General features: G+C 41.0%; 1 protein-coding gene across 1 annotated transcript; it reads right to left on the bottom strand.

Moving 5' to 3' along the window:
* Nucleotides 1-295: 295 nt before the first annotated feature.
* Nucleotides 296-7045, bottom strand: SEM1 (SEM1 26S proteasome subunit). Its single transcript, XM_075211768.1, has 3 exons — nucleotides 6888-7045; nucleotides 1680-1773; nucleotides 296-415 (listed from the first exon to the last, which is right to left on the bottom strand). The coding sequence occupies exons 1-3, from the start codon at nucleotides 6964-6966 to the stop codon at nucleotides 373-375; spliced, it is 216 nt and encodes a 71-aa protein (XP_075067869.1). The 5' UTR covers nucleotides 6967-7045; the 3' UTR covers nucleotides 296-372.
* Nucleotides 7046-13775: the final 6730 nt, after the last annotated feature.

Genomic DNA, 13775 nt, shown 5'->3' with positions numbered 1-13775 from the left:
GGTTGCTATAGGCAACATCTCCACTTTTTCAAACGCGCAGTTTAGTAAATATACCCCTAAGTCTACGCTGTGGGAACAAATAAAAGCCTAAGACACCAACTTAATGTGTTCATATGTTGAGGAAATTGTGGAAAATATTGCGTGTTGTGAATATCACACCCAACATGGCTACAAATCCAATGATTTTTTTTCAAACCATTTAAACAATACCGTAATCTTTATTTTACATAGTAAATAAAACTTTGTGGTAGGATTAAATGACAGCAGTTTGTGCCAAATAATTACTAAAGAGATGTAACAGGAACAGACTATTTATTGTAAAACACAAAGAAAATATACACGGACTAATACAAAGATCGATGCGCTGCGCAGCTACGCAGTCTCCATCTTGTATCCATGTTTCTCTAGTTCAGCCCTGAAAAGAAGGAAATATTTCAGATTTAAAATGATGCAACGGCCTCTTATGACAATAAGCAGATTCAGTAATTGTAAATACTCAGTCTGAGTACATAACACTTATTTACAGACAACTAAAAGCGAGTTTGAGAAGTATTTTAGACCAAGGGGAATGAAAAATGATCATGATTGGTGTGTAGGCCTCAGTGAGACGCCCTGGTGGGGTAACATGTAGCCCATCTTCGCAAACTCTCCACTAACCACATTGAAGTACCCACTCTCTCCCGTTTTCATATCATTAAAAAAATGTTTGTAGAGCTCCTGTTTATTTTCCTTCTAAATATTTGAAAGCGGCAATTAAAGTACAAAACTTTGGGGGGTGCAGAACGACAGTAGCCGGACATGTAGGCGCTCAGTTAGACAAGTAGAACCTTTTTCTATTCTGCACACACCAACGAGGGTACAAATTACAATCTGAGGCTGGATCTTTCTTCCAATGCTTGATTTTTCCAGCTATTGCATTGTGATATTAATAATGAACAGTTATATGGCCACTGAACTTCATACAATATGAAGATATGTATGATGTAACATTCATAAACATATATAAAAGTTTCCTTAAATATAGTTTAATCAGAGAATAGCAGTAGCGGAAAAAAAATAATGTAGAATTCAGGAGCAAGTCTGTCACAACGGAAGATCACTGCCCTCCCAAATATCAGGCACCAGCATTAATCTCATTGGGTACCTGGCTTCTAGTATTAATTGGAGATCAGCAATACTTATGTAACTAGAGGAAAAATACACATCTCATCCTTCTCATGAAAAGCATCAGTGTGTACTGACTGCACATTTACCATAGATCTCTGAGTGCAACAATTAAAGACAAGGAAGGAAAGCTGGATGGTAAACAAGTGTGTATGGATCCTTACAGAACTATATAGAATATAATTATTTGTATGGTCAACTTAAGTGAAGAGACAAACAATACATTGGATATAAAAGTTAGTTTGAAAACAAACATTCTGTTCAACACTGGATCAGGGGCAAACTGATTACAGTTGGGACTAGCACAAAATCTGGTTGGCCTAAGACGACGATAATCTGCCCTACGTGCAGTAATCGGGCATTCCCAACAGCTGGGTCCTGTAGGATCATGTTAATCAGCCCAAGGGCCAAATGGCCAGATAAGATTAGATTGGGTACGACCCCTTAACTGAAAAAATGGACATCGCAATGAGTTCTGAAGAAATTTGTCAACTTCCTTTAAATGGAATCATTACCTTAACTGATTTGAAAAGTCATCCTCTACATTGTCATCATCCCAGTTATCTTCCCACACGTGAGCGTCCTCATCCTCGTCACAGCCTGTCCAGTCTGGAGGAAGACACAGAACATGATCCATCGGTTAATGTGCACATTTATCAGTCAGGTATTACATAGAAGTATCTATATACAACACACATTTTATGTATTATTTACACTTGGCTCTACAACAATTTATGCTACTTAATAGTAGTCAAAATGACACAACTTTTTTGAACACTTAATTACAATGGTTCATTCAGTTGTCGACTAGAAGTGAAACAAGTCCACATTTATTCTGGGATTATCGGGGAGTGAATGTGGAGCTTCGGGGTGTGTTTGTACAGTCACTCGCCCACAAATGGTGTGACTGCAGAGTCGCACACTCCCAAGGTTGTGTCTGCCAGCGCACTATTCCTCACTTGCTTAGCAGGGATGGACGGACTTATCCAAACAGTAGGCGTAATGTGCAAATCGTGAACAGGTGTAAACACGAAATAATACCTTTAAAGTGGATCTGTCGGCTACACACAACAGCACATTAATCAGATATATGAACAGACAACACGTCACTAAACATATGTATTGTTATATGTATAAGGTACCTTTAAATTATAAGGGCACCACTTGAAACATTGAGGGCGCTGCTGACTGAATCCCTCACACAAGCACTGGATTCCCATGACATTTAGGGAGAGTCCCCATTGACTGAACCCCCAACAGTCACCTGTCACTGGTCTCCAGCTCTTTAACAATATTGTAAACAAAGGGGGTAGTGTGCAGAAGGAAGAGGATAGGGAGAAGGGTACAACAGATGACCGTAATCTGTGTCAAGTGGTGGCAGCCATACTCAAGATAAAATCACATTTATATTTAGTGTGTTCGCTGTACTACTACTCTATGCACCTTTTTATACCACTGAATGCAATTAGCTATCTTCTGGGCAGCTATGAATATCCATGAGTATTACTGAGTGCGTGAACTGACAATGTACTGGCAGGAGCATGCCCAGTGTGCTCCCAAGAAACACATCCTGTGACATCATCAAGCTGCCAGCTCTCTGTACATTGGCTGTGAATGATCATGTGAGTTCTGACCACACCAGCAGCCAATTTAAATTGGAGATGCTCAGGCTCGGTTCCCAGAGAACCGAACATACTCAAACTTAGCAGATTCGAGTATCGAGCTGCCTTGACACTGCCGCGCGCCCTCAGATTTGAAAACGAGGCAAAACGTCATCGGATCTCGCAAGTTTTGGAATCCTTATTTAGATCCAACATATTTAGGACAGACCCCCTTTTTTCTTTTCTGCCACTGCTGTGTACCAATGGGTCCTAGATGTGCAAAGAACTGCCGTGTATTTGTGCAATTGCTCTGTCGCTTACCATCCAGCCAGGTTACTGCAGACTGAAAGTGTATGTAAATAAAATTGTGATATGTGAGGTGGTCAAAATTGACTGTGGTGACTTGAAATTAGTGTTATTGAGGTTAATAATAATGTAGGAACAAAAAAAATAGCAAATTTATGTGATTTTTGCATATTTTAGCATTTTTCTAAAAATCCAAAACCAAAACACACGAGGCAGTTTTGCAAAACCAGTTCACAGGGGTCAGTGAGCATCTCTAATTTAAATAAGATTCTAGGCATTTATGGCAGAGGGAAGGGCACCGTTTATTAACGGATTTTTCTAAAAAAAAAATAGTGTGTTTAAAAGCTTTTACTCACTGTAGTATTATATATTCAAAACTGCATCATAGATACACTTAAAAAAAAAAAAAAAAAAAAAAAAAATTATATTTTAACAAACTCAAATTTCCAACTAGGAGAACCTTACAATGTTTCCCTAGATTTTTTTCTGAATGTTTTGGGAATGGATGAGCACTGTAGGAGCGATAAGTGGTTGCTTCTCTAACTCATAAAAGGCAAAAGTTTCAAAGTACATAGGACGCAATGAATGTTGGAAATGCAGCTCAGACTACATAGGGCAGCTCCATACTATTAAACAACTCCAGGCTTGTATGCCTTGAGAAGCATCCATTATCGTCCTGGGCCCCACCTGTTGTACTAGATGGGGGAAGAGAGGGATTTAAGGGACAGAAATTGCCTTCAATTTACAGCTTAATTCAGAGTTTGACAATTGCATCAACATTTAAAATTAGACATTAATCCAGATTATTACTTAAATGGGGATTGTCACTTCACCAAACGGGCCATACAATGTCCATCACGGTCCAGAAATGGTCTCCCCATCCTGTCAGTAGCATATTGTTAGAGAGTACTGCCCTGGTAAAGCCTGCATCAGCGGGGGCCATGAGAGTACCCTCATCACATCAATTATATAGCGCCACTAATACCGCAGCAATATAGAGAGAATATTTGTCAGTCACATCAGTGCCTGCTCCATTACAGCTTACAGTCCAAATTCCCTAACACACACAGACACACGACCTAAGGTCAATTTGATAGCAGCTAATAAACCTACTATGTTTTGTTTTTGGAGTGTGGGAGAAAACCCCAGCACCCGGAGGAAACCCACGCAAACACGGGGAGAACATGCAAACTCCACACAGATAAGGCCATGGTCGGGAATCAATGGATCAAGACAGACAACAGGGTACCTGTCAAATCTCATGGAACACCAATCTCAAGGTAGAGTGGATTAATGTTTAATTTCTAGAACTCCACCCAAAACAGAATTATCCTAGATCAACGCGTCCGATTAGGACAATAATAATCTTAAAACACAACAATAACCAACTATACATTTGAGCTTCATTTCAAACAAATAGATGTTGCTAGCTGTATATACCAAGGTGCATTATGTCATTAAGGGGGGAAATTCAACTGGCCGCGTTACAGATAAAAGTAACGCGGCCTGTGCACTATTGCGGTGACATGGCGCCATAGTGCCGCTACGGCGGTGACATGGCGCCATAGTGCCGCTACGGCGGTGACATGGCGCCATAGTGCCGCTACGGCGGTGACATGGCGCCATAGTGCCGCTACGGCGGTGACATGGCGCCATAGTGCCGCTACGGCGGTGACATGGCGCCATAGTGCCGCTACGGCGGTGACATGGCGCCATAGTGCCGCTACGGCGGTGACATGGCGCCATAGTGCCGAAAGGCTCAACCCCCTGCAGGATCTACAGAACACCTACTGACAGGAAATCTGATGTGCACAAGTAAAAACGCTTCCCTCACTCTTAAGCTCCTTAAACATTTACTTACATATCCACTATTATGGAGTTGGATTTTTCTCTTGAACAGAAGTCAGCTGGTTCTTTAAAGACGACTTGCAGGACACCATACAAAGGCATTGAATTATAAATGTTATAGTGAAGCATCTGCAGACATGATTTCTCAAAGTGGGCAGCACCAGGTTATATATAGTGAAAGCTGAGAAATTTCCATAACAAAAAGTCTTTCCACTATTCTTTTTTTTTTTTTCCTTGCTCCACATCACTTATTTGGGAATGACCCAGAAATATGATCTAACCTGCTGTACATAATACAGAATCTTTCTCTGTGCCATTTTCATTCCAGGTTATAACTGCACTATTTCCAGACAGCTGAGACTGAAAAAGTGTGTAATCTCAATGTTCTGCAGCCAGATGGTTGGATGACCGGCTCAACTGGCACCCAGACAACTACAGGGATCCAGTGACGGAACTGACGCAGTTTTACTAATTTGTAAAATGTTATTATTGGTAAAGTCCTTTAAGTGTCTAGAAATCAGCACTGGTAGAAAACAAAGTGGAATAATCAAATCAGGCAGAGGCCCTGGTTTCTGAGTAACCCACCGTAGAATGGTGAAAAGTAACTACATCAACAGATTAAAGTCCCAGCACAAAAACTATTGATAATTAAACTTTAGTTAAGAGGGGAGAAGGACAGAAACAAATAACCCAAGGAGTAGAATGGATGTTTAAATCAGGAGATTCCTTTTTGGCTTGGGTTTTGTTAAAAGAAAATCACCAACATGGAGGATCTAACAGGTGCCAGAAACTGTAAGCGGCAAATCGCTGAATAGTGGACAGACAGCAGAAAGTCATCTCTACCCTTCTTTTAAACCATCTCCCATCTTTATACGGTGGCTCAGTGGTTATCACTTCTGCCTTACAACACTGGGGTAATGAGTTCAATTCCCGACCATGGCCTTATCTGTGTGGAGTTTGTATGTTCTCTCCGTGGGTTTCCTCCGGGTGCTCCGGTTTCCTCTCACACTCCAAAAACATACTGGTAGGTTAATTGGCTGCTAACAAATGGACCCTAGTCTGTCTTAGTCTGTCTGTGTCTCTCTGTGTATGTATGTTAGGGAATTTAGACTGTAAGCTCCAATGGGGCATCATAATCATCATCATTTATTTATATTGCACCACTAATTCCGCAGCGATGAACAGAGAACTCTCACATCCTTCCCTGCCCCATTGGAGCTTACAGTCTAAATTCCCTAATATAGACACACACACACACTAGGGTCAATTTTGATAGCAGCCAATTAACCTACCAGTATGCCTTTGGAGTGTGGGAGGAAACCGGAGCACCCAGAGGAAACCCACACAAACACAGGGAGAACATACAAACTGGGCAGGGACTGATGTGAATGAGTTCTCTGTACAGCGCTGCGGAATTAGTGGTGCTATATAAATAAATGATGATGATATAACTACCTTACCCGTCTCATAACATAACAAATGTATTACATGCCTCCCACTTTATAAACCACTGTTGGTATAAAATTGCGCCTGTGGCCTGTTCACCCCTTACAGCATAAAGAGAGAGAGCACCGTAATAGTCAATGGATGAAGTACAATGAGCCCCAATGTCTTTCCCCCCCCCCCCATATATGTGGTTCTGTCTGACTCTAGCACAATAATATAGGTTAAGCTACCTAGGGCCCCTCACCTGTGGTGAGCCACAAGTTTCAGTATACCAGGATCTAACTATCAGTGCATGCTGGTATTTATAGTTCCACAGTTGGAAGCGAATGCTGCAATGAATGGATGGATAAGAGAGTGCAACAACATAGAACAGGGTGCATCGGCCCCGGCCTCCGGCTCCCTCCCGGGCCCAGTCCCAGGCCTTGGCCTCCAGCTCTCTCCCAGTCCCAGGCCTTGGCCTCCAGCTCTCTCCCAGTCCCAGGCCCCGGCCTCCAGCTCTCTCCCAGGCCCCACTCCTCTCACCTTCTGTAGGGAACTCCTCAAACTCATCGTCCTCCTCCAGGAGCCCCAAATCCACCTGCGGCTTCTTCTCTGTAGTCATCCCGACAGCACAATATAGCAATATCACGCCGGCACCTCCGTTATGCACTGTAACCGGAAACGGAAATACCTCCTTGACAGTCATGCGTCGAGATGGTTGGCGGAAGTGGGTTTCCCCATTTGTCAAATAGTGCGCACATGCGCAGATCAATATTGTATTCAATGCAAAGCATCTATTGGGGTATTTCCAGCATGGCCGACTAGGCTTCCTGGTACTTATAGTTCTACATCAGCTAGAAAGACACAGGCTGCCAGGGCATGCTGATACTTATAGTTCTACATCAGCTAGAAATCCACAGTCTGCCAGGGCATGATGATACTTATAGTTCTTCATAAGCAGAATATAGTTCTACATCTACTAGAAAGGAGAAATCAGTCAGCAATTAATTTTTACATGGCTGCTGCAAATTAGATTGTCTGACTTGTTGCTATGGTTTACCACTAATTTTTCCACACATGGCAATATTACTTTTGATTATGGAGCTAAATTAAGTTAGTATTTATCAGTTATACAAGGATTCTATGATGTCTCTAAAGCAACATATATGAGTGACATAAAATAAATAAAAATCACATTTGTTTTTGTGGCACAAAATATAATCTGTAGCACTAACCCTGTTTTATACCAGCAAAGCTGGATTTTGTGCATCTTGGGGTATTTTTGTTGTTTGTAGGACAACAAAAGAATAAGAGGAAGCTCCATTGACTTATGAATTATTGCGATAATTATTATTTATTGATTGTGGGCGCAAAATTTATTTGGAATTAGCTTATGGGGGCAATTTTTATTGTTCATTTTATTAAGTGGCAATATTATTGTATTAATATATTGTGGGGGCTATATAAATGTATAATTATATTAAGGGGAAATAATATTTTATTGCTAACGGGCAATAATTATTTATGATGGGGAAAATACTTTTTATTTCATGATGGGGGCACCATGTATTTTGTACGAATGAAAACATTCAAACCCACAAAAGTGACAGTAGTAGTAATAAAAACAGCCCAGAAGTCCTCTAACTCTCATCATGAATGTAAGACATATATGAGGAAGAACTTAGCAGTAATATAGAAGGAATCCAGGACATTGGCGTGAACAAAAGCGGTAGTCCTATTGGGGTGCTTTGAAGTGACATTTTCTTTTAACTTTACTTTTTTATGAATGCAGTAGTCATAGTTACAATACAATCTAACATTTATAAGATATAGACAATAGTATTGTTTGGGAGAAATAGGTAACTGAAGAATATTTTGTCAGTCAATCGTTACTTATATCTAAATATTATATTAAAATAACATATAACAAACAAGATTAAAGTTAACTAAAATGAGTGTGTGAAGATTCTGTCCTCTGGTACAGGGGCAAACGCAGAATTTGTAGAGGGGGGTTTCCAAACCACGCCGCCAGTGGGCGTGACAAGCATGCAGGGGGGTGTGGCTATAATTTTAGACAGTGCTTGGCTGCTCTCCAACTCTTCCTATCCCCATAATATACATGGACAATGCTCAGTGCACTACTGTTAGGTGCACGCAGATCTCCCTTTTCAAGCAGAGCCGTGTGAGGCAGGGGCAGAAATCTAAGGAATGAACATAAAACAATATCTAAGATTACAATGCTGTTTTTGCATTATGTTACAGGAGGGGAAGGGAATAGGTTGGAAAAAAAAATAGAAAAGGGAGGGTTAAGGCTATTGCAGAGTGGTTAGAATTGGGGAAGGGTACAACTGCGAGGAGTGAATCTGAGGTGATGAACTAAAGGCTTAGGTAGACTCAGGAGTTGAGGTGGCAGTGAATTGAAACAAGTTTTTATTCAGTCCAGATTTTTCATTGTTTAGTAAAAAAAAAAGTCGCCGGCTTGTGTCGATTTGATGTGACATTTTCAATCCTTCTACCATTCCTAATTTCCGGGCACACCTCTGCGTGTAGGCGCTGGTGATTATCTGGGGAGAGTTCCAAACACCAGGATGCAGGCGTTTACCTATAAATGCGCCAGGTGGAAAATTAGTAAATTTGTTCAAATTGTAAAGCTGCCCAAATGTTTAGCACTTTCCTAAATGACCTTTAGTACATCTCACTTTGCCAGCAATCATCATGGCAGCTCCCAGTCAGGGAAGGGAAAGATGGCAGACAGGGCCAGCGCTACCGTTAGGCAACCCTACGTGGTTGCCTAGGGTTTGGGGGCGCCGAAAACACTGAATGAGGGACGTGTCACTCGTCCAATGTTTTTAATGCTGTTTTTATGGTTACATCCAATTCATATTGCTGTGTCATTTGTACAGCCCCGGGTCAATATAAAGGATAGTGCATGTCTGGCCAACCTGTGGCTCCCCAGGTGTTGTGAAACTACGACGTCCAGCATGCCCTGTCAGCTCTTAGCTGGCTATCTACTGGCAAAGCATGCTGGGGCTCGTAGTTTCACAACACTTGGAGAGCCAGGCCTGGGACAGTGACTGAAAGCCATACTTTCAATATTGAAAGTTTTAAGTTTTTCGCCAACTTTACATTTTCACATTTACAGGTCAGGGCCGGATTTACCACTAGCCAACCTAGGCAATTGCCTAGGGCCCAGCGGTCCCCAGAGGGCCCTCCCAGGGCCGGCGGTGAGACCACCCTTTAAAAATGGGACACTACTTATGGGCCAGTGCTATATGCTTGCCCCCCCAGGCTAAAGTCTGCCAGCCAGCCCCTGAATAGGGGTATATCTTATGCTAAAAAACTATAGTGCTATGGATTTTTTCAGGGAGGGGGCCCAAACCAGTATCTTGCCTAGGGCCCCATGAGGTCTAAATCCGGCTCTGTTACAGGTTTGTTTATTTTTTTATTTATATTTCAATAGAGCAGTTTGTTAGATCTCCCAGGAGCCTTCACTTACCCCATGATAAAACACCAACCCATTCTAACACTCCTGTGTCACTTATGTTCTAGAATGTTTGGTAAAAATATATCTATGGGCTAAAAAACACACATTCGGTGGTGGTCCAAACACAATTGTTGTAAACACTCGTGGGTTTTGTATACAACATTGAAAATGTTTATTTAGTTTGCAAAGCAGAGTTGTTATACATTTATTGTGGATTACATATGAGATGTGAGATAAATATGTATTTGTCAAGAGAAGGTATGGCCTTGATTGCTCACTCTGTCAAGGTCATTGGTTGTTGTAACTCCCATAAAATAGTTGCATTATTTTGGATGAAAAAAATAATCTTCGTATGTAAAATATTTGTAAATGAATGAATAAAAAAAGCAAAATAAACAAAACATTATTGTGTGTTAATTTCTCTGATTGCTTTTGCAGCAAGACCAAGTGTTATCACTTCACACCTATGGTACACATCAAAAGTGGTATTGACCTAGTGTATACTTGTTCACAGGGATCTATGTGTGAGTGTGTGTGTGTAAATATATATATATATATAAAACTTATGTGTAGTGTATATAGTATAGTATTTCATGAATACCTTTTTCTTTAGCAAGATGAAAACATGTGACGTACAATGGACTATGAATTTAATGTTGGGGGTTAGTAATTTATTAGTGTTGTGCACTGAGCAATTCATTTAATTGTGGAACTATGTATTTGATGGTGGGGGCTTTTTAATTCAATAGTGGTGTGCTTATTATTTTTAAGTGGTGCGACAGGACTATTAATTTAATGCTGGGGTGGTCTGGGGGTTATTAATTGAACATGGAGCTGAATTTGGGGATAAGGAGGGCTGTTTATTAAATGTGAATGATATTTTATGTGTGTCCTGGTTGCAGTGGAGGAACCTAAGTATTAATTGTGGGTGCTATTGATTTAATGGTGGGGCAGGGTGGGGGGAGGGGAGACCTAGAGGATTCACTCATTGCTCGGCTTTCTATATTTCATGTTCCTATCAATTTTCCAAAAAGGGCCCCAACATTCCAGGATCCAGACAAGCAGCAACTGAGCAAGACACCAACAGCAGCAGGAAGTGAAAACTGCAGAAGAGGTGGGAGAGAGCAGGAGAGTCCGCCAACTGCCCTTATTCTAGTGGGGTGGACCCGATTATGTCCAGCTTCACACAGCCCTGCTCATGACTTGCGTGCACCTAACATTAGCATTATCTGAAGTGTATGGAAAGGGATTGGAGAGCTTTTTACCACTGGATAAACTGATAACCACTGCGGATAAACGCAGCAGAAGCAATGGACATAAAAGTACTGCATTTACGCAGCCTGCAACAAGTACCCGTGTCTGCTTAACACATATTACTGCTAAATAAATGAACTTATGTATTAATCCTAGACAGCGAGAGGTTGAGGTGTGATATGGACCTTCACAGAAATATGGCAGCGTTAATCGAGCAACTTAAAATTGTTATTAGTAAACAGACCTGTGCTGCCAATAAAATAAAAGTGAGAATATGAAACTATTTAATCCTTGTGACTACAAAATATTTTACATATAGGTGTAGTTTTTCTTTAAACCTACAGTTGTTGTTGCGTAATTCAACACACATCAACAAACCTCCTGTAACGTTAATTGTAAAATGTTAGGAATTGGATTTTTGTCTAATTTTTCTAGTTTAATTGTTTTAAGAGTAAAGCGATTATACTTTAAGTCTTTTTTTAACTGGAATGCCCAAGAACCATGTCACATTTAGTTTACTACTTGTAACATGCTTGGAGGTCTTCTGTTTTCCCAGTAAGAGTCTACGACTTTAATCATGTACTTCAGTAAATGGATTAATATGCTCCAATCTATGCATATAAGAAAATCATTCAACAATTTTGAAAAAAAAAAAAAAACGTCTTTCCTTTACCTTACTGGGGAAAGCCAAAATCTATTCATCATTGTGACAAACGTAATGGTTCACTTCCAGATGTTACGCCAGGTTTACCCTGAATGATTGCATTGGCCCGGGTTATAACATGCTTTGTATTATATTGTCTGATTGTACGATAATTGTTACATTATTAGATCATGCCCTAACTGACAATGAAAAGACTGCCATAAATTGTGAGTTTTACAAGGTCTACGACTGAAATAAGATACTCCGATTAATGGGAGGCGATCAAGATTTCTACACATTTGTGCTGTAAATGTGTCTATTTTACTGTACTGTTTGTTTGTTTTTTGAAACATTTTCTCTAAATGTTTATTATTGCAATGGAGTATTTATTATCCCTCCATATGGTTTGGGTCAGTGGTCAAAGTTGGGGTGTATACGGTGGCATGCCATATACTGTGGGCAGCACAGTGGCCTAGTGGTTAGCACTTCTGCCTCACAGCACTGGGGTCATGAGTTCAATTCCCGACCATGGCCTTATCTGTGTGGAGTTTGTATGATCTCCCTGTGTTTGCGTGGGTTTCCTCCGGGTGCTCCGGTTTCCTCCCACACTCCAAAAACATACTGGCAGGTTAATTGGCTGCTGTCAAAAATTGACCCTAGTGCCTTCCTGTATGTCTGTCTCCCTCTCTGTCTGTCTGTGTGCGAGTGTGTGTCTATACTAGGGAATTTAGACTGTAAGCTCCAATGGGGCAGGGACTGATGTGAGTGAGTTCTCTGTACAGCGCTGCGGAATTAGTGGCGCTATATAAATAAATGATGATGATGATGATGATACTGTCACTTCTCAAACTCCATTCACTTCCTTTCCAATTACACAAATGGGGTGTAGCCATGGTGCGCCCGTGGGCGTGCCCCCACCCCCAGATGCGCTAGGCTGCTCATTACATATCTCTTTTCCCCCAACATTCCCACCAATAGGGACAAATATGTCCCTGGTGGGACAGAGCCCTAAAATAGGGACTGTCCTGCTGAACTCAGGACAGCTGGGAGGTTTATCAGTGCAGAAACAAGATGTCTGTTGGCTGTAGCTGCAAGTTTATATTAGTAAATGAGCTCCAGAGATGAGGAAATAGATTCGGCAACAATTGTGAAGATCAGAACTTCTATTATAGTAAGGTGGCAAATCACAGTCAACAATACACTGAAATCGGACTAAAGTAGGAAAAATATTGTTATTAAAAATGTCATTTTTGAACACAGTTTTTATTAAGAACAATTTAAAATAATAAACAGAACACATGTACAATTGGCAGCATGGTGGCTCATTGATTACCACTTCTGCCACACAGCGCTGGGGTCATGAGTTCAATTCCCGACCATGACCTTATCTGTGAGGAGTTTGTATGTTCTCCCCGTGTTTGCGTGGGTTTCCTCCGGGTGCTCAGGTTTCCTCCCACACTCCAAAAACATACTGGTAGGTTAATTCGCTGCTATTAAAATTGATCCTAGTCTCTCTCTCTGTCTGTGTGTGTGTCTGTGTGTCTGTGTGTGTGTGTGTGTGTGTGTGTTAGGGAATTTAGACTGTAAGCTCCAATGGGGCAGGGACTGATGTGAATAAGGTCTCTGTACAGCACTGTGGAATCAGTGGCGCTATATAAATAAATGATGAGGATGATGATGTACAACAATTTATAACTTAAAAATGCATGTCGAAATATACATATAAGATACATTATTATCCCAGTACCGCAAATGTATGACAAGGAGAACTGCTTTGCAACTGTGCAACTGTGTCCCTCTATTCTTAGGGCCAGATCATGCTGTCAGCATCAAAAATGACAATAAGAAGTGGGTTAGCATAGGAGGGGGAGACTGTTCTGCAAGTCAGTGCTCACAGCAGATGGGAGAGATGGTTTATACTGTCACCCTTGATCTTGTCATCCTGGCATCCTCTGCAGTACTAAAAGTTTAGGGGGGGCAAGATTGTTTTGTCTTCACTTTATTATCCTTGTTTACTTCTATCTTCCTTAATTTGGGGCAGAGAAACATG

This window comes from Mixophyes fleayi, chromosome 5 (genome assembly GCF_038048845.1).
Source record: "Mixophyes fleayi isolate aMixFle1 chromosome 5, aMixFle1.hap1, whole genome shotgun sequence".
Taxonomy (NCBI): domain Eukaryota; kingdom Metazoa; phylum Chordata; class Amphibia; order Anura; family Limnodynastidae; genus Mixophyes; species Mixophyes fleayi.
Note: the sequence above shows the minus strand (reverse complement) of the source record. Positions and strands in the feature narration are given on the sequence as shown.